Source organism: Calidris pugnax, unplaced genomic scaffold (genome assembly GCF_001431845.1).
Source record: "Calidris pugnax isolate Ruff unplaced genomic scaffold, ASM143184v1 scaffold27, whole genome shotgun sequence".
NCBI classification, from domain to species: Eukaryota; Metazoa; Chordata; class Aves; order Charadriiformes; family Scolopacidae; genus Calidris; species Calidris pugnax.
In genome coordinates, this window is record NW_015090893.1 from 7,446,525 (window position 1) to 7,467,089 (window position 20,565).

Consider the following 20,565-nt stretch of genomic DNA (forward strand, 5'->3'; position numbering starts at 1 on the left):
TTGCTGCTGGGGTGGTGTGGTGGGGGTAGCTGGGGGCTGGTGCGTCTTGCTCCACTCTGGTGCATGTTTGCAGTAGCTCTCTCCAGCCTGGCTCTTTGCTCCTGTGTGCTGGGAACCACATGGGTGCCGAGCTCCTCATGCCATGACCCATCCCCTGGGCTCCTGAGGGCATGTCTTCACTCAACTCCTTGCTCAGTCTTGATGCTTACCATCACCAGTGCCTCTGTTTTGTCCACAGGCTCTGATCCAGCTGCCTCCCTACATCTCCCAGTGTGAGGAGGTTCTCCAGTTCTTTGAGACACGACCTGATGACTTGACACCTCCTAAAGAGTAAGTTGGTTGGGTGGCTGCCACTACTGGGATGGTGATAAAACACAAACTGCCTTGAACTTGCTGGTATCTATAAGAGTCTGACATTCATCAGTGGTGCCCCTGTGAGTCACAGATCTGGGATTTGGAGGTTTTCTTGCAGAGGGAATGGGGGCTGTGCAGCTTGTGGTGGACACATCTGCCAACTCCTGGCATAGCTTTCTGCAGCGGGGAAGTGGAAACGCTTCTCTGGGACCCCATGAAGTGTTGGTCTCCTCCCAAGCCACTTTCTACTCGCAAATGCTTGTTTCAGAAATATGGTCAGTCTGAAAAGCCTCATTTCACACGGTTACTAACAACCTCTGCCTTGTTTGAAAGGCCCTTTCCCTTAGCCATGTCCATGAGCCCCATCCGTAACAACGCTCCCGAGTCTTTCCATGCAAAACAAGGAATGTTTGCAAGGAATCTCGCGTGCCTTGCGCAACTCTGTGTGGTTGTAAGTCTTGTGACTATGAGCTACTTTGGCCAGGAGCCACCCATCTCTTACTAATCACAAGCAGCATAAATCTGAGCAGCCGCCTCCATCTCCTGGTACACTGCTCTCTTGATGCTGCATGTGACACGATGCGCAGCTCTACCAAAGGTTGAGCAATGGAGGAGGCTTGATTAATTGTGAGAGGAAAGGCAGTAAATTGATTTGACATCATTCTGTATTGGAAGGGTGGGGAGGTAGATAAAGGGATTTTGTTTTTCTCCTCCGAGCAGCAACACTGAGCCTTTCAGGTCTCCAGCTAAGTATTACACTTACCGTGGATTATATATTCTCCCTGCATTTTCGATTTTTTTCATTCCCTCTTTTAATTCTCCCTTCCCCCCATTCCTGCTTTCCTCTTTTGGCTCCTGTCTCTATTTGCTTGGCCTGTCATCATTCCTCCTGCAGCTCTCAGTCACTTGATGAGATTGGTCTGAGGGCTCTGGAGCCCATTAACTAATTGCTTGCTGTCGGCTGGCGCTCTCATCTGTCCTGCCCAGCTATTGCTCCCCACTTAACCTGCCACCCCGGCGGTCATCCCTCAGCCAAGGCAGCAGCTCAGGGGCAAGCAAGAGACACGGGGAAAAAATGAGCTTGCAAGGACATTGAGTGGGGGTTCTAGCAGCAATCAGTGCTATGTCCCTCGCTCTCTCCCTGGTTTGGGTCCAACGGACAAGGGGAGCGGAGGCACCAGCCTGAAGTCCAGTCCCCAGCATGTGGTTGTGTTCTGGGGTCTGTCCTCAATATACATCCTGCAGTGTCCTGTGGGACTGCTGAGCAGCTCCCGGGTGCAAAACTGTACTCACTGCAAAATTGCCCTGTGTTTGTGAGTGTTTGGCCACTGCAGTGCTGGATGGGCGAGTGGGTGATGCACCACTGAATCCAGCAATGGGTTGTGCTCCATCCCACTGCCTGCTCCTCTCTGGGGAGGAGAGGTGAGGTTGCAGCACGCAGAAGGACTTAGCAGGTGACTCTTGCCCATTTGCCTCCAGCAGCAAAATGCTAGAGCATCTCAAGGACGTCTCTGTTGTGTTTGCTATCCCAGCCTGGATGCCAGAGGGGTATTTATTAGCTACAATTCAAAATGCTAATTAATAAAAGTCCTTGACTCTCTCCTCTGGAGAGATTGGTGGGAGCCCTTTGCCGAGCCCCGCGTGCTGGCCGGCCGCCAGCGCACCACTAACGAGATGAGAGCTGTGATAGACGGCTGGGCTGGATCAGACGTGATGGCGTGTCTGGGGTTTGGCCGGATGTCATCATTCATCCAGCAGATAAATACTTTCTCCGGGAATTTGAAAGGGAGCCAGGCCATGAACAGAGTAGGGAGAAAAAAAAAAGAAAAAGGAAAAAAAAAAAAGCAGCTTTTTTTGCTGGGTGGCTGAAAGGTGGGAATGAGGGAGGGAAGAAGGACTGGTCAACGTGCTTAATGCCAAGCCAAGAAGCCGCTCTTGAGGCACCGTGGCTTGGGACCCTTCTGCTCTGCATCCCTCACCTCAGCTTCCCCAGTTGATTCCTCGGGTCACAGCATGCCCACAGGAGTGGCAGTTGGTGGCAGTGAAGGGGACCTGCCTTTGGGTGCTGTTGGGTGCACCCTCTGCTTGTTTTTTTTCTGGGGCAGGGGTAGAGGACCTGCCTAGCTCGCATCACCCCAAAATGTGAAACCAATTTCAGGGGCCACAGTTGACTGCAATGTGTGGAGCTCCGAGTTTAACTGCAAAGGATGAATTTAGTCCTTGGATCTGGCAGTGTTTGTGAGTGGAAAGAGGAGGTTGGACAGTCCATGCATCTGTCTCCAGGCTCTTGTGGTGTGTACTTTCCCCAGTGCTGGAGCTTCTCCTGGGCTGAACCAGGGCTTTCCTTCTGCTTTCCTGTGGTGCATCTCCCTTCAGTGCCACTTTGCACTGGTGGGAGCACCAACAAAAACAGAATTGCTGATGGCTACCAGCCTTGCAACCCGAGTTCCTCAACCCTTCTCAATCTCTCACCTGCCCTACAAGCCCCATGCATAAAGGGAGATCAAGTGGACGAGGACTGAGCGGAGAGGGAAGGAGTCAAAAGCTGACTTGTGCATCCTTCTTCCGCCATCGCGTCCAGCTGGGAGGTAGATCACAGCAGAAAGCGGAGCTGAGACAGGAGTCTGTAGCAGTCGGGGGCTGGAAGTGGGAGGTGAAGCCCTTCCTCCATCCCCTCTGCGCATACCCGCCAACTTTCCAGCATCCTCTTGCCCGGAGGGACCACTTCAAACAAGAGTAGATTGAGGTTGTGGTGTTTCCACTGGCATTGATGACCTGTAGCTTTCATGACGTGGATCCCTGTCCAGCAAGCTCTGGACTGGGATAACTCAACTGCTTCTATCTCGGAGGGTTGCCAGGCGGTGGGTCAGCAGGGCTGTGATCCGGAGGGATTGGTTACATTTGGGAAGAGGTGACTCCACAGAGCAGTGGTGGGGGACGGAGGGAGAACAGAAATGGTGATGGAAAGAGAAATCATCCGGAAAGTTAGCAATCTGTGGGGATGTGGTATTTTTCTTGCTGGTGTTGGATGGGAGCCCTATGAAAACTGTAGTTTAAAAGGAGAGAAATCATCCAGCTTTTTTTGCTGGGTGGCTGAAAGGTGGGAATGAGGGAGGGAAGAAGGACTGGTCAACGTGCTTAATGCCAAGCCAAGAAGCCGCTCTTGAGGCACCGTGGCTTGGGACCCTTCTGCTCTGCATCCCTCACCTCAGCTTCCCCAGTTGATTCCTCGGGTCACAGCATGCCCACAGGAGTGGCAGTTGGTGGCAGTGAAGGGGACCTGCCTTTGGGTGCTGTTGGGTGCACCCTCTGCTTGTTTTTTTTCTGGGGCAGGGGTAGAGGACCTGCCTAGCTCGCATCACCCCAAAATGTGAAACCAATTTCAGGGGCCACAGTTGACTGCAATGTGTGGAGCTCCGAGTTTAACTGCAAAGGATGAATTTAGTCCTTGGATCTGGCAGTGTTTGTGAGTGGAAAGAGGAGGTTGGACAGTCCATGCATCTGTCTCCAGGCTCTTGTGGTGTGTACTTTCCCCAGTGCTGGAGCTTCTCCTGGGCTGAACCAGGGCTTTCCTTCTGCTTTCCTGTGGTGCATCTCCCTTCAGTGCCACTTTGCACTGGTGGGAGCACCAACAAAAACAGAATTGCTGATGGCTACCAGCCTTGCAACCCGAGTTCCTCAACCCTTCTCAATCTCTCACCTGCCCTACAAGCCCCATGCATAAAGGGAGATCAAGTGGACGAGGACTGAGCGGAGAGGGAAGGAGTCAAAAGCTGACTTGTGCATCCTTCTTCCGCCATCGCGTCCAGCTGGGAGGTAGATCACAGCAGAAAGCGGAGCTGAGACAGGAGTCTGTAGCAGTCGGGGGCTGGAAGTGGGAGGTGAAGCCCTTCCTCCATCCCCTCTGCGCATACCCGCCAACTTTCCAGCATCCTCTTGCCCGGAGGGACCACTTCAAACAAGAGTAGATTGAGGTTGTGGTGTTTCCACTGGCATTGACGACCTGTAGCTTTCATGACGTGGATCCCTGTCCAGCAAGCTCTGGACTGGGATAACTCAACTGCTTCTATCTCGGAGGGTTGCCAGGCGGTGGGTCAGCAGGGCTGTGATCCGGAGGGATTGGTTACATTTGGGAAGAGGTGACTCCACAGAGCAGTGGTGGGGGACGGAGGGAGAACAGAAATGGTGATGGAAAGAGAAATCATCCGGAAAGTTAGCAATCTGTGGGGATGTGGTATTTTTCTTGCTGGTGTTGGATGGGAGCCCTATGAAAACTGTAGTTTAAAAGGAGAGAAATCATCAAATTCCTGCTCCCTGCGTATCTCAGCAGGTTTGACCAGCAGCAGGATGTTTGGCTGTTGAGGTGGGAAGTTACTGTGTGCACCCCCCTTACCTCCCACCCACCCTTTTTCAATTTAAAGCCGTTTTTAGCCACAGCAGAGGGTTTCTGGAATAAGGCTGGGGAAGTCTGAACAGCTGGGCACAAAGCCACTGCTGAGTCAAGGCATTCAGCTGTGAACTCTCCTCGCCAGCTGAATTTCGGCTCTGCGACATGCAGGAGCCCAGGTTAATTCTGTAATGAAGCAAGACCCTAAGTGGTTATTTAATAATTGTCCACACTTTACAAGCGGGGCGCACTGTGGAAGGAGCCGTCATTGAGCTGCTTCCAGGGGCCATAGAGCTGCTGTCCTCTGTATGGGAGGTACCCCTGGCCTTAAGAGGCATCCTTTATTAAAAGCATCTTTCGTTGCTGTTTCTTTATAGCTGACATATATAAGACACTTAAAGTTGTTGTTTGGAACGTTTTAGCTTATGAACCCAATTTAATTTTTTTCCGGTAGGGGCACAGGCACCTGTAGAGCAAATTTACTATCTCTTAATGTGCTTAAAAATGTCCTTGAGCACCCCTCCTCGCTCCCTCTGGGGGCTGTAGGTTCAGAGTTTGAAAGCTACCTGCTTCAGGAGGTCCTGATGTCTTTAAAAGGTGCAAATTCCTCTTCTCTAAAATATCTTCATCCCTATGTGCTGGGTCTGTCAGTCCAGCAGGTCTCCTGCAAAGGGAGGGCAGGGCTGGAAGTCTGGTGTGCACTCCCTGGTCTGGACATCACGTGAGGCTTAGCACAGACTTGGGGTGGGCAGCGGTCCCAGCACTGGGGGTCTCTGAAGGCTTAAGGGCTCATGACCTCTACAAGAGCAGATGATAGCAGAGGTGGAGCCCGAGTCTCAGTGGAGGCTGCAGCACCTGGGATACATCTGTGCTCATCTTGGCTTTGAAGACCTCAGCTGGGGGTTTGGTCGGTGAACTTCAGCTGCTGCTCCTCCCTGCTCGCTGAGGTTGCTTGGCTTTCCCAGCCACTACCACCCAAATGGGTGTCCTGGGAGCTGTGCTTTCCGCCTGCTGGGTGGGCTGTGGGGTGGTGGGAACCAGAGAAACCCCGCTTCTGACTTGCCTAGTCCACAGATGGATGAGAAACCTCCTCCTGCTGCTGCTAAGCAAACATCCTCCATCTCACTGAAGAATGGCCCCTTTTCTCCTTCCTCCCACTAGCCTGGCGTGCCAGAGCTCTTTGTTCCCCCAGCACACCAGTGAAATGTTGCTGCCACTTGGGGCTGCAGCATTGCAGCTCCTCAGGGTGAACACACCCTGGGCAAACTCCACTTGCAGCCAAAGCCTGGGACAGCATTTAAAAATTACTTTCTTCCATCCTTTATGTACACGCGGGCACCCTCTGAGTTCACATCCCCAGCTTGCATTCCTGCTATTTCTCCCAAACAGCCCTTGGCTAAAGGGAGAGGGTTTTAGAGTCTTTCAAGAGCAGCTCAGCTCTGCTGCTGTGGATGTTTTCCTTGCTGGGGTGGAGGACCAAGTGCAGAGGGAGTGACCCCGCTCCTCCCTGCCATGTGCCAGGGGAAGCATCACTGGCGGAAGGAGTGGGATGGCCAGGACCCAGGTCCCATGTGTGGGCTGAATCCCAGCTCTGCTTAATCAGCAAAGGACCACATTAGCCAGGGGCTACCTGTGCCATGCAGGTTGGAAGGTGCATGATAATGAGCTGGGACCTGAGCAGATGAGGAAGCATAGGCTGCTAACGAGGTTATGCCTGAAGCAACTCCAGCAGCCCCTCGTTAGTCTATTTATACCGAAGCCCTGGTGATGTGCCGTTAGGTGGGGGTGGCACTGGCACTCACAGTAATGGATTTCTTCCGGCACACAGACTGACAGGGACTCCAGGCAGGCACCAGCCTCAATAAATCAGAGAAGGGAGAACTGGGCTAAAATGATAATCAGCCCTGATGTGATCTGACTGTGCCAGCTTGTCTCCCGTTTGGGCTAATTGAAAGGTTCTGCTTAGGGCCACGGTGCTGGCAGCCATCAGTTGGTAAAAGATTTCTGTTTGGTGCAAAGTGCCAGAAGAAGATGCTGGAGAGAAACATGTTTCCATCATTGCAGCAGGGACCAAATCTGTTCATTTCCCTCGTTTTCGTAAGTTGGAAGTACAAACTCATAGCTTGTGTCTTCTAGAAGCAAGTCTCATCTCTTCCAGCTTCCCTGCAGCTTTTCATGTGCTTACTTTTCCTCGTGCCTGGGCTGTTCCAGGAGCAAACGTTTTCTTTGTCACCTTTGTGTGGTGTTTGGGGGCCACCATGGGCATGAACTCCTGGCCCAGGTGACGGATTTTAATAGAAAAAGGGGAGGCTCAGGTCCCTGCTCCAAGATGGAGTGACTGTCCCATCTAGGAAGCCATTCCAAGAGCTTTTGCTGGTAAACTAGAGATCCCGGAGTTGATGGATGTTGGCTTGGATAAGGACACTTGCTGGCTTGTGGCTTTTGAGCCCTGTCCTGCTATCCAGGCAAATTACAGCTTGTATAATTAATTGTTTGTTTTGCAGTTCTGCTGGTGCCTACGTGCGGAGTCACCAGGAGCTCAGGCTAGATCTCAGCTCCAAAATAGTGGTCTCCTTCACTTTGCTGCTGAGAACTGTCTTTCCTGGATGACAGCAGATAGATAGAAATATCAGACGGGTCAAATCCTCTCTGCAAAAATACCCTTTGTGCCGGTGCAAGCTCCTTGTGTGGACAGAGTACTTGGTTTTCTGTGCTGACTGGGCAGCTTCCTGAGCCTGAAAGTTCAGCTTGGCCGACTCTCCAGTGGTTAAACACGGGGGTAGCGTGGGCACTGTGGCGTGGGGGACAGGGCCTCCATTCAGTGCTCGGTGGAGCATTTGCTAAACATCAGTTCTCCCAAACAAGAGCTCTGTTGTACCCCAGTTCTCAGTCTGTCTCATCTGCATAAACTTTGCTAAAACTTCTAACATCTCCAAGCTTGCTGAATACTTACAAGATGAACTACCTCCTGATAGCTATTTTGATGGCATTACTGTATTACAGAATGATGGTTTTTTTACAAGAGCTATGGTTTTTTTTCTGTGGGAGATGTTTCCTTGGAATGGTGACCTCAGGTCTGTCTCATTGTGCATGTTGATGGTGGCTCCTGTGTGGTTGGCTCTACAGTAGCCGGAGTTGTTGTCCGTGTGTTGGTGCTCCACTGTCCATCTCCAGCTCTGTGAGCTGGCTGTGATCAGGGCTGTGGGGCAGCAGGAGCTGGGGAGGTACTGAGGTCTCCAAGCCACATGTTGGGGCACCTTCCTCCCCCGAGTCCCACCGCAAGGTGGGTTCTTCTGTGTAGCAATCTCAGAGCTGCCTCCCTGCAGCACACCATGGGGTGCCTAGCCTAGCAGCCCCCAAATGTCAGTGCCTCAGGAAGGAGTCTAAAATCAAGCAAGCTTGTAAGTTCTTCTCTAGGCACTGTCCTAGCCTTTAGGGTTTTCCTGGTTTTATAATTAATAGGTTTTAATTAACATTTCTTGCCTGAATTATGGCCCTGTAAGCCCATGAAGAATTTCAGTGTCCGCAATATCCTGCAGTAAGGAGTTTAGCAGCTCACCTACATATTGCTGAAGAACAGCCAGCTTTTATTTGTTCTGAACCTACCTCCCAAGCTGTTAGCTTTGCCTCACCGCAGCCTTGTGCTCCCCATCTCACTCCTTCCCATCACTGGATCCAGAGGGATGCTGTCTGGTACACTAGAGAAGACACTTGAGAAATCTGACTCTTTTCCTATAAAAAAGTAGCATGGGGAGTATTAATTGGTGCTGAGTTCTCCCTGTGTGAGAGTTTCCTTTCAGGCTTACACTGGGCAATTATTAGGTTCTTGAAGGACACTGCATCTTAAGACTATCTTGTTGGGTCAGTGCTTTAAGTGAGACTCTAGTGATACAGGACCCTTGCCTTCACTGTTCTTCACAAGGAGCTGGGAAAGTCCTGAGAAGCAGCTGGAGCACTGGTTATGGATTTTGCCATCTGGGAAGCTTTGTAGGCCCTGTTGTGGCACACAGTCATAGCTGTGTATATGGCTGCCTTGTAGTTGTGCTGTGACTGCCTGGTTCATCTGTGCAGCCTGGTTGTTGTGGGTGTGAGAGCTAAATGAGATTCGCAGTGGAAGGCAGAGTGGCCTTTCCTTCTCTTCTTCTGGAGCCATTGGTTTCCAGGAAGCCGTGCGTGCAGGCTCTGCTGCGTGCCTTTCTCTGGTCTACAGGGAATGGAAGAGGAGGAGGAGATGCTGCCGGGAGTTTATAGCTGTTTCCTGTCTTGTCTGAGCTCTTGTCCCCTCTGAGGCGGTGGGCTGGGGCTGCTGGTCTTCAGACTTGCAGCTCTTTGTGTCTGTGCCAGGAACAACCCAGCAGCAAAGTGAAATTGCAGCTCCTTCCTTGCCCCCTCACTCAGACGGAGCAGCCGGTGAAAGGAAACAGGGGAATGAGTTACAGTAATAGGTTTAGCAGATGGCAGGGGAAAAACAACAGTTATTTCCATCAGCACGAGGGTGCCATGCCCACCTGCTGATCTCCAGGGCGCTCATCTGGCCTTGCTTCACCTCCCTTCCCTGCCGTACCACTGAGCTGGGGTAAATTTAATGGGGCTTATTGATAAGCTCTGATTTAGCTCTGCAATGCGGTCTCTGTTTAGAGATGTCTTTGGGATGCTCTGAACAATAGATTCCTCCATTAGTCTCTGTACCTGGGACATGATATTCAGGTCTTTCCACAGTTCTATGGTCTTAACAGATAGTTTCCATTTTCTAGATAACAATATCCCATTTGTTTCTAGTCCATCTTTGTTGCATTTTATTGATAGCTCCATGGGTGACTACCAGAGTTTTAAGGTGTGAAGGGAAGGGGGGACCGGGAGGATAAGGCACTGTGAGCAGAACACATTGCCAGGATGGGTGGACAGTCTTTGAAGGCAGCCAAGTCAAGGCATCACCCCATCGCTCTAGGGGAATACGGTGTCTGCAGTAATTATGGACTGAAAATGCAGATAAGCTTGAAAGAGAACAAAGCGTAGCCCAGCTCTGGCTGGCTTTCTTGCTGAGCGTGGAAGGATTTCTCTGCTTGGCCTTTCTAACCAGTGGTCAGGCAAATCGAAGCCTCAGGAGGGTCCCTTTACCACCAGATGAATGTTTTCCTCCTTGGAAGCTCCAGTGCAACCTCTGTGCTTGTTACTTTCCCTGGAAATAACAAGGATTGATGTGTTTCTCTGGGTACTAGAATATTTTATCTTAGCCAGATGGTCCTGATCGGTCACGCGTGTAGTCTGAGGAGCGGGGAAGGCAGTCTCCTCCTAAGTGAATGGGGAGCAGGTTACCATCACCCCACACTACCAGAAGCATTTCAAGGCCACAGCAGCAAATTACATGAAAGTGTTGAGAGCCCTTTTGTGGTGACGTGGACCACAGTGGTTGGGCTGGGGACAGGGCTGGTGCATGTGTTTGGGTTTCAGGCTGGTTGGGTGTCTTGTGTCTTCACCCAGGATTTTTTGAGGCTTTTCTGGGCACATATTTTCCTTGATTTGGTGTTTGTTTTTCGATCATGAAATGCCCCAAATTTCCTTGTGCCTGAAGACAGTTGTGCTTGTGCCCTGGGTTTGAGGCTATTCAGCAACCGTGTTTCTTGGCAATATTCAAATAAGAGAAGGGACTCAGGACCTGTGGTTTTTAACCCATCTCACCAGCCATGTGGCCAGTACTGGCCATAGCGAGAGGGCTTGGTCTGAAGCTACTTCATTGTCTCCTCATAACCACCAATAGCTCCTGCTTGCTGTGTCCTGGAGGCACTTTTTCTGCTGCACAGCGCTGGTGTTCATCCTCTTTACAACACTTTAATGACTTGTCCTGTTTTGGGGTATAAATGTTTGCCCCCTCCCTAACCACTCCCCATCCTTGTCCCTGAATGAGGCATGGGACGTGGAGGAACTTCAGTATTTCCCTCTTTGTCTATCTTCAAAGTGGTGCCCACTTCTGTGGGGGCTGTGGTCTGTGCTGGGAGCACTTTTTGTGATTTGGGCTTTCCCAGTTCTTGGCTTTGCTGCCAGATTGTCTCAATCCACCTGCCTTTGCCAAGTGATGTGGTGGGAGCTGTGGCTGTCAGACCAAGCCACTGAGGAGGCCAGGCCAGCAACTGAACCTCACCCTGGGAAAGACAAAATCATTAAATTACTAAATGAAGGGGGGAGAGGTGGGCTGTTTGGAAGGTGGGTGATGCCCCATGTCACCCTTGGGGACATTAGCAGGTTGAGGGAGGTCAACAGCACTGCCGGGGTGCTTTCCACAGCCCTGCTGTGCTTTCCTGTGCAGGTTTGTCATTTGTCCAACAACCCAACTGCCCCCATCCCTCTGCTGACACTCTTCCTTCTCTTTTTCAGGGACCCTATTGGAAAGAAGAAGTCTGGTAAGGACTCTTTTCCTCTCTGCCTGTTGCACCAGCTCCTCTTTTCACCCCCCAGCCATGGTCCCCTGGAGTGGGGCAACGGCCTGGCCCCATGACGGGCCAACCCACAGGGTGTGGGACTCCTCAACATGGCATCCCCCCTCCATCCACACAAGGTTTCAACTGCAGCCTCCAAGTCCCTGTCCCATGTCTCCCCGCACCTCCCATGGTGTTCCCAAAGGTGGGACAGATGCCTGCAGCTCTCCAAGTTGCGCTGGCCTCCCCATTCACTTGATAACCGAGTCGTTGCCACCATTGCTGCCACCCCCCTGTTCATTTCCCTCCCCACCTCATGCCTCCTCTCCCATCATTTTGTTCCTCCATCAGGGTTTATCCAGAGAACGGCCTCTTTCCTGCAGAGAGGTAGTAACAGCCGCTTGCTACCTGGCCCTTGCTCTCGCTTTGCCTTTTGCCGGGGGGACACCTGCTCGGGCTGGGTGGGCAAGCCCCTTGCAAGAAGCTGTCACGTCCCCCATAGCTTTCTGTGGTGGCTGGTGGACACGAGGCAGCAGTGGAGAGGAGGTACGGCAGGCTGGGACTGGCGCTTGGCTGTCAGTACAGCTCCACACGCAGGGGCTGCGTCACAGGGCTTGGGTGAAGGGCAGGGCTTGGTCTGCAGCCAGGAGGATGGAGATGCAAAATTTCCCAAGTCTGGAGGAGGGTCTGAGCTGCAGGGTGGTCAGCATCAGGTTGGAAGTCTCCCAGTGCAGAGGTTCATTCTGCACTGATTGCACCAGCTGGGACCTTTCAGGTGGACATTTGGGTCTGGATACTCTACCCCTGCTTCTCAAGAGAGGGGAACATCTCTGAAAGACCATCTAGTTGGTGTGGTTTAGCAGTTGTCTGAGCTTTCCAGAAAGAGGAGAAGGAGAGAGGAGGGAAGGGCCTTCAGCCTGTGGAGTAGGGAGGGCATCTTTCAGCTACTGGTGCTGCATAAGGTATAAAAATAGCACAGGGGTCTTTGGGAAGGAAGGTCTGAGTCTTGGCTGGATGGAGGTTCTGTTGAAATAGGTTGTGCAAAGGTTTTTGGCCTGAGAGTTGGGACTGCCATAAGCTGGTAAGCAATTTCACTTGTAGATGAGTGGGTTCCTCTTATAGTAGGAAGAAACCCTCCTCTTTAGGGTTGAGGAGAAGAGGAGGAAAAATTCTGCTGCATAACTCAGTTCTTTGAGGGCAGGAATCAATTTAAGGATGCCGGCAGGTAGAGAAGGAGGAACTTTTCTCCTCTTTGTGTTCACAGCTTCATCTTCCTTCCCGCTGCAGGTTTATGGGCAGCTTTGCTCCACCGTCCTGTTGGCCTGGTGGGTTTATATGTGACACGGGGATGTTGCTGAGGTCAAAGAGGAGATGCTCTTTGGGATGCTGTTTGCTCGGCACCATTGAGATGGAGGGAACAGGGGGACGTTGGATAACATCCAAGGCAGAGCCTGCTCTGGCAGGGCAGGCACCTGGCACTTGTGTGGTAGCCATCAGGGAAAGATGTTTGTGTGCAGTGACATTACAAAGGGCTGATGACTCGTGCCAGACTTGTTCAGAGGCTCCTCTCACTGTCGTGCATTTTCTGGCAGCAGAAGCAGAGCTCAGTTCTGCTGCTGTCACCCTGAATCCTCTTCCTCTTTGTGGGAAGCTCTTGATGGTTCATCGGTTCCTCAAGCCAGGCCTGTTTTGAGGTAACAAATATGCAGCAAGGCCCCCTTTCAATAGGGGACCTCCCTGAGGAGGGGGCAAGCAATAGCTGCTAACAAACAAAAGTGTTAAGAATTGTTTCCCAATTGCTTGTTTCTCCCAGCATTGCCAGAGAGGGGGTGAGCTGCTCTTCAGGAGAGCCTTGGAAAGAGCTCCCGAGCTCCTGGCACAGCAAGCCCTGTTTTGAAATGGGATTTAAGCAAACACTGAGATACGAAGTGGGTTAAAGTGCTGCCTGCCCTCAGCCTCCTGTGGTGGCCAAGAGACTCAAGTGACATTTGCAGTTGCGAGGAGGGCCTGGAGATAAACTCTGCTTCATCTGCTGAGGTTTTTTACCAGTATTTGTAATCCCACGTGTCTGAGCCTTTGGCACGGGCCCAGGCTCCATACAGCCTGCAGTCTGAAGAGGGGTGGATTATTCCCCAGACTCTGGGACTCTGAAGACTGACTTGGCTACTGATTTAGGTACATCTAAAAGTAGTCATCGTATCAGTCTCCAAGACTGTTTTGAGCGTTTCTATTCACTCCTCTCGCAGTTCAACAGAAAGCAGAGATGGAGAGTCATGGGTTTGTTGTGGCATTGACAGTGCAGGGGAACCTGAAACTGTCTCCAGAGCTTATATTTGGGAGGAGCTGCCCAAGGAGGCTGGCAGAGACCTCCAATATCCCCCTGCCAGTTTCATTTTAGATGCTTTCTTGTGTGGCCACATCCCTTTTACTTTGCTATGTAGTTGTGCCTGCAATGGCTTCGAGACCCCGAACCACAGTATTTGGTCTAATGAGGGACAAGGAAAACACAGCTCTCATATCCTACAGCAGCCATAGGAGGGCCTTTCTAAAACGCCGCTGGTGAATGGTATTTCCATGTGATTATTTTCCAGTACTGGAAAAATCCCTGGAGAGATGAGGGGGCTTGCAAAGAGTACAGCACAACATCTAGTGCCCATCTTACATGAGAGCAGGAAGAAACTCACTTCTGCAGTACTGATCTTCACAAATTCATCAGGTCTGGGAGAGGAGGGGCTGTCCTGAGATCATGGGACAGTTTAGCATAGGCCAGAGGACTAGGAGGAAGAAACTTTATCCAAAGATGGATAAAGCATGACATTTTTGTAAGGTGCATTAGGCAGGGGTTAGACTGTACAGCAAGGGCGGGTTTCAAAAGTGAATACCTGTGCCCCCTCTTTTATTTCAGTCCTGAGTTCTTTGGTTCCCTCTAGAGGCACCAGTGTCCAAGCCCTGTAAGAAAGTCCTCACTTTTGGCACTGATACTGCAAAGCCCAAAATTGGAAAGGCTGGAAATGTGACAAGTGGCCACATATCTGTGAGATTTCCTACCTGGTTTTATACGTCTCAGCCCTTTGGGTGAACGGCCAAGTTTCTGGTCAAACAAAATCTGCAGAGATTGATGGGCTGACCCATCACTCGTATGTGACGTGTCTTGAGAGCAAGGTCACTGCATTGAGGGGTCCTTGGGTTGGTAGCTGGTTTGTCCACTGCCTGGAGGCAGCTTCTCCCTGGCCCTGCCTGCAGAGCTGAGTGTGTCTCCCTGCTGGCTCTCCTGCATCCACAGCAAGCATCGGTTCTGCAGGTCCACTCCAAGGACCTCAGCGGTCTCTTGACTCAATCCCTTCTCTAAACCACATTTGTGTCAGTCTCACAAATGAGGGGTGTTCAGGATGCACAGTCTGTTCTCCTGCCTACAGCTGTCTGCAAAACTCTCTCTCTTGTGGGCTCTGGACTGTGCTAACGCTTCCTCCCCTCCCCAGCTGCAGGGCTTTAGTACTGGCTCTCATCTTAGATGGTAAGGTTTACACCATTGCTATTTTTAAGAGACTAATTCTGTCCATAAGTATGATGTTTTGTTGTTACCTTGAGTATGTATTTTTGTGGTGAGGGCAATTATGCCAGGTGAAGACAATCCTGAAATTAACTCCTACTTCTTCCTCCAAGCTCAGTTTACCACTTCTGTTGCTGGTCTAATAGGTACGTTGGAGGACCCAGAATTGCCTGCTGAAACTACAAATAACCTCAGAGCACTGAGTGTAATTATAGCAAGGGAGGCAGAAAGGAGAGTACTTCTCTCTTCCTATAGCTGTTACTCTTCTCTCAGGGGCTGGGTAGATCCTCTGATCACTTTAAGCACAAACCTTTAATTGAGCTAGTATAACAGATAGTCCTAGCATTCATGATTCATTTTAGGGGGCTATTTTTAATTCTATCTGGTGCCCCACCTCTGGGTTTTTGGCATGGAGGAAGCTTTCATTAGTGGTAACAGGTCTTTTGCACTCGGGCAGCTCACCTGGAGCCCTGCAAAGTGCTGTTTATAGCAGAATAACATGGACAATTTGCATCGTCTTCCTTTAAATATGACTGTCCTGAAGATACATTTTTTTCATTTAAGCCTTTGTTGTGGTCTTTCTTTCTCAGAGCCAGTTTGAGAGGTTCTGACCTTGGGCACAACAGAACTTCTCTGGGGAGGAGCAGAGCATCCTAGGATTGCTGAAGACCTGCTAGATCTGTCTTCTGAGGTTCAGAAAGGACCCCTTTGTTTTCTAAACTCCTTCTCAGAGAGGAGTCTACGTGCGGCTGGATCCAATCCTAGTCCCAGACTTGGTCAACGGTTTATGTCTAAAGGATTATATATGTGCAATTAACCCTTTATATTACTTAGATAAGATTTCAAAGTTTAGCATGCTATTAGTCACTTGCTGAGAATCTGTTGTGGCAAGGAGTCTCTCAGCCTCGAGGAGCAGAACCTTAAGGGAGCATCCTCACAAAAGGGGACATCCTGGCGTGCAGCCCTCTGCCATACAGGAGAGCTCAAAGGGCTCTTGGGCTGTCCACTATTTATAGAGTAAGATAATTGACCTATACTCATATTTTCATGGGACTAAAATATCTAGGTCCTCACTCCAGACAGTGTTTTGGCTATGTTGCCAGCCATCCCCCTAAGTCCAGGTGCAAGTTACCGCAACTGATGTTGTGATGGCCATGGTGGCCATGGCCCGAGCGGGACCTGGGGGAGGAAGAAGAGGGGGAAAAACAGGGAGAGCACACTGCCACAGAGGAGCCATGGACAAGAGTTTCTGACACCTTTTTGATACTTGGAAGCTTTTGGAGGCAGATGGGGCAAGTGCTTCTGGTGCTCTGGGTCTCCAAACGCCTTGTTAGCAGGAGGCTGAGCGCCAGTGAGTGCCTGGCTCCGTGGGACCAAATAGGCTGTACTTGGCTCTGAGCACCCATAGCGTCTGCTCATGTGGGTCTGCAAAGCCCCAGGTCACTTTGTGGTCCCCTTGCACACAACAAGGTGTGGGAAGAAGGCAGCTTTGCTCGGTGTATAGGGACAAACTTGGGCCAGAGACAGATGCGACCCAAAACCTCCGCTGCAGCGCTCCCATAGGGAGCAGCGCCACAGTGAAGGGGGTGCATCCAGGTCCAGAGCCCCCCTCCTAAACCTAAATGTGCTCCCTGGAGCACTACTACTGGAAGTAGTAGTGGAAAGTACTGGAAAGAGTCCAGCATAGGGCTACAAAGATGATTCAAGGACTGGAGCATCTCCCTTATGAGGAGAGGCTGAAAGAGCTGGGACTCTTTAGTCTGGAGAGGAGAAGGCTGAGGGGAGACCTTATTAATGCCTACAAGTATCTCAAGGGCGGGCTGAGGGAGGAGGGAACCAGACTCTTTTCAGTAGTTGCCAGTGAGAGGACAAGGGGCAATGGGCACAAGTTGGAACATAAAGGGTTCCACTTGAATATGAGGAAAACCTTTTTCACGGTGAGGGTGACGAAGCCCTGGAACAGGATGCCCAGGGAGGTTGTGGAGTCCCCTTCTCTGGAGATTTTCAAGACCCGCCTGGATGCCGTCCTGAGTGGCATGATCTGACGTGCTCTGGGTGGTCCTGCTTTAGCAGGGGAGTTGGACTAGATGATCTCTATGGTCCCTTCCAACTCTAAAAATTCAGTGAAATTCAGTGAAATCCCCAAATACAAACTCTGCCCTGGCAGAGAAGGGGGGTGGTGGCGGTGCTCCCGGGTGTCCCCTGTCCTTAAGCCCGCAGTGCCACCTGCAGCCCGCCCGGCCTCGGCGCAGCCTCCCCCGCATCCCTTTCCTGCCCAGGGGAAAGCTTCCCTCCCGGTGAATCCTGCCCCTTGGCTCCTCCTTGGGGTATATATATATTTTTTTTGTCTTTTCCGGCATGGAATTATCTCCAGCAGGAGGGGTTAGTGGAGCAAACAGCTGGGAGAGCACACAGTGCTGGCGAGTGAGGAGGCGGCTGAAATACATAAAGGCAATGATGATGGGGATGCTGCTCTGCCCTACAAACACCCCTCCACCTGGGTGGCCGGGACCGGCAAAACTCACTGCAGGTTGTGTGTCTTGAGTTTGGGGTCGGAACGAGTCCCTGCATTGGGGCAGCTGATGCCAGCACACAGGAGACTGCCCCGAGCCTCCCGCAGCATCCATGCACATCCGTGGTGGTGGGGTTGCTTGGATGGGTCTGTCTGTGAGCAGGAAGGTGGGTAGCAAATGAAGGGTCTCACCTGGCTGTACCCATCTCACCTGGCTGCTGGTTTGGTCTCTCTTCTCCTCACTCTGCCCAAGTTTCTGGCTCACGTCTCTCACGCTGGGGTCCCCAGGGTGCCCTGGAGCTTCTCGCAGGCCAGCAGGTGCTCGGGAGCGGTGGCCTGTGCTCTGGGGAGCTGGTGCTGACCCTGGCGCATGGGTCGGTTCTTGTTCCCCCTGTGCAGGAGCTGACTCTGCATCCGTCGACCCCTTGGTGCTGGAGCAGTATGTCGTGGTGGCAGACTACCAGAAGCAGGAGAGCTCCGAGATCAGCTTGTGCGTGGGCCAGTTGGTGGATATCATTGAGAAGAACGAATCAGGTACAGAGAGTTTGTCTTGGTAGAGGGCTTTGGGTCTATTGTGCCACAGAGCAGGGGCAGGAAGAGAAATCCTGTATTGCCAGTGTTTTCCTAATAGGACCTTAAGCAAAACAGCCTCCAGCGCCTCACAGGGATGTCCTTGGATGGTCAGTTGAGGTGGGATGCCTTTTCAGTCTGCAGGCTGTCTGTATGAGCGTGGACAAGACTTCAGGACTGTCTCTAAAGGAGGGGTCTGATTACCCGTGTGCTGAGCACCAGGCGCCGTCCAGCTTTTCCAGTCTACTTTATGCTTCTTCGTGCTGAAAAACTTGGTCGATGGGTCCTGGGACAACTCCTCCCAGAGCTGGCAGGCTTGTTTTGTCGACAGCGGGGGACACTCTCATGGTGCCCATGAAAGCCCCCATTGTGCATCTGCAATTCCTGCCTCCAAACCCGATGGAGCAGCCGGGTGTGGAGCAGGGCAGGCAGCCCAGCCATTTGCTTGCTTCAAAACTTCAGCTCGCTCTTAACCTCTGCAAAGGGATTGAGTCATGTCACGGGCCCAGCTTCTGGAGACTGTTGAAAAGGGGAATTTATTCCCTGAAGTTAATAGAGGTTGCTTGGGGGGGTTTAAAGATAAATTGTGAAAATAGATTTTAAAATTCTGGAAACCCAGTCCCCAGCGGATTAGTTGTACCAGCAGCTGTGTTTGAGAATGGGGAAAATAAAAGCAACCCTGAAGCAAGTGAAACCTATTAGCACAGCCAATTCAAAAGATACAGCAAATAATTTATTTATCAAATGTCAACCTTCATTTTCCCTTCCGTGCAGGTAGCTGCTGATTCCCTCCCCGACAATCTAGTTGTCTTTCTAAATGACTTACTGCTGAGGTTTTGAGCATAATGCTCGGTCTTTATTTTTTTTCCCTCTAAAGACACAAATAGCTTGTGCTTTTAATAACTGAGGAGCACACGTTTATTTTGATTGGACACCCAGGGTGGCCCGGAATTGCTCGTGGCCGCTACGGAGCTGGCTAGGTTTCCACTGGGAGAGCTCATGTTTTAATCCTGCATTTGCTCTTAGCTTTTAAAATTTACTGTTTCCACAAATGTAAAGAAGGCGAGAGCGCAGCAGGAGTCAGCTATTGATTTGCAGACAGTGGATTCATCTCTGCTAATTGGCCTGGGCTTGCTGACCCAGACTGAGGGAAAATGAACCACAAAGGGAAAAAAATGAAAAGCAAATGTGATGGCTGGAGCCATTGAGTTCTCAGAGTCTCTCCTGTGTTTTGTGGGGAAGGAACTGTGCGTTTAGGTAACATTCAGCTGTGGTTCTCCCGTGCTGCTGTCTGTGCTCCCTTTCAGATAGCGCTTGGCTCTGTTGCTTTGGGGCCACCCCAGCCTCCCACGTTGGCAGCAAGGAGGAGGCAAAGCCCCCCAGACTCCATGGTTTGGAGGAAGGGAGTGAGTTTTTGGTTGGTGGGAGCCCTTGGCTGAGCCATCTGCTGTTTTCTTCTCAGGCTGGTGGTTTGTGAGCACATCGGAGGAGCAAGGCTGGGTGCCGGCGACCTGCCTGGAGGCCCAGGATGGTGTTCAGGATGAGTTCTCAATGCAGCCTGATGAAGGTAAGAAGCTGCTGGAGACATCTGCCCCGGCTTCTTCGTGCGGAACTGCAGTGAGTTGCTCTCAGGACTGCTTAGCCTTCCCTGGCTTCGGCAGGGCAGGAGCCCAGGGAAGGACAAACCCACACACGCTCTACAGTCGTGTCTGCCCGTAGTGGTCGTGCCTGCCCAGTGCTCTGCTCCAGCTGTAGCAGGAGTGGGGCAGCTGGATACTGGCAGTGTAACTGCTGGCCTTTCTGCTCCCTCACAGAGGGGTTGAAGGTGACCTCTAGGGAACACCCAGTTTTGCCATCCCAATGCCTCCTTTAGGCCCCAGGGAGCTGTTTTACCTGTGCTGGAGGAGGAGCAAAGCTCAGGTGCTAGGAAAATTCCCTTGTCTTCTAAACCCATGCAGAACAAAGAGCACGCATGAGCTCACATTCTGAGAACAGCAAGGTTGCAACCTTTGCTCAGAGCAATCTGAAACGCCCCTGGAGAATGTGTCCTTCTCATTGACCGCTGGCTGCTCAAAGCAGTGCTGTAGCTGGCTCAGCCCCTCATCTGGGAGGGGATGAAGGTGGGAGGGGAGGCTCAGACTTGGGGAGGCTCAGACTTGGAGAGGCCCCCAGAAGGCTCCAGGCAAGAACAGTCTCTGTGCCACTCTCTCTTGTCAGCCCTGTCTCCACTTGGACCTGAAGTGCCACCTCCTTACATCCTCTCTTGTCCTTCTCCTGCTTCCCCAACATGCTCTTCCCAGTCCCACGGAGATACTGGTCTCTGCCCAGGCACGTTGGCCGCCGTCGGACTCTTGGGGACTTATACACCAGTGGATGGGGTCAAGGTGGACTTCATAGAGGCTTGTTTGGCTGCCCATGTTTTGTGCTTGGAGCCTTGTTGTGTGCATGTTTGTTTGCTTTGCATGTGATGGACCCTGCTTGTATCAGTCCTCAATGTGTGTTGTATATGCTCCTCGGCCTTCCATTAGGCCCACTCATGTCCACCTCTCTTTCCTCTGTCAGCTGTTCCTTCTAACTTTTTGAGGCTTGTTTTGCATACAGAAGCTGGAGGTTTTGCTTTCCCCCAACACACGTGTGCAGACTTCCTGCAACTGCTGCCTTGTTTCCTGTAAGAGTAACTCCTCCGAGCCATGGAGCTGGTGGCTCAGATGGGCTTAGGAGGACAAGAGCCAGCTTGGTTTTGCTGGATGTAACAGGACATTTTCTGCTTTGCCTCACT

General features: G+C 51.5%; 1 protein-coding gene across 2 annotated transcripts in view; it reads left to right on the forward strand.

The window, feature by feature from the left end:
* SH3PXD2B (SH3 and PX domains 2B) overlaps window positions 1–20,565 on the forward strand; it is a 78,312-nt gene that overhangs the window by 48,440 nt on the left and 9,307 nt on the right. Inside the window, exons 5-9 of one of the 2 annotated variants that reach the window (XM_014948234.1) lie at window positions 239–330; window positions 11,114–11,139; window positions 17,616–17,750; window positions 19,249–19,353; window positions 20,087–20,170. In XM_014948234.1, coding sequence (XP_014803720.1) covers window positions 239–330; window positions 11,114–11,139; window positions 17,616–17,750; window positions 19,249–19,353; window positions 20,087–20,170 — 442 coding nt within the window. The remainder of the gene's footprint in view (window positions 1–238; window positions 331–11,113; window positions 11,140–17,615; window positions 17,751–19,248; window positions 19,354–20,086; window positions 20,171–20,565) is intronic. The other variant, XM_014948235.1, reaches the window with a different exon arrangement.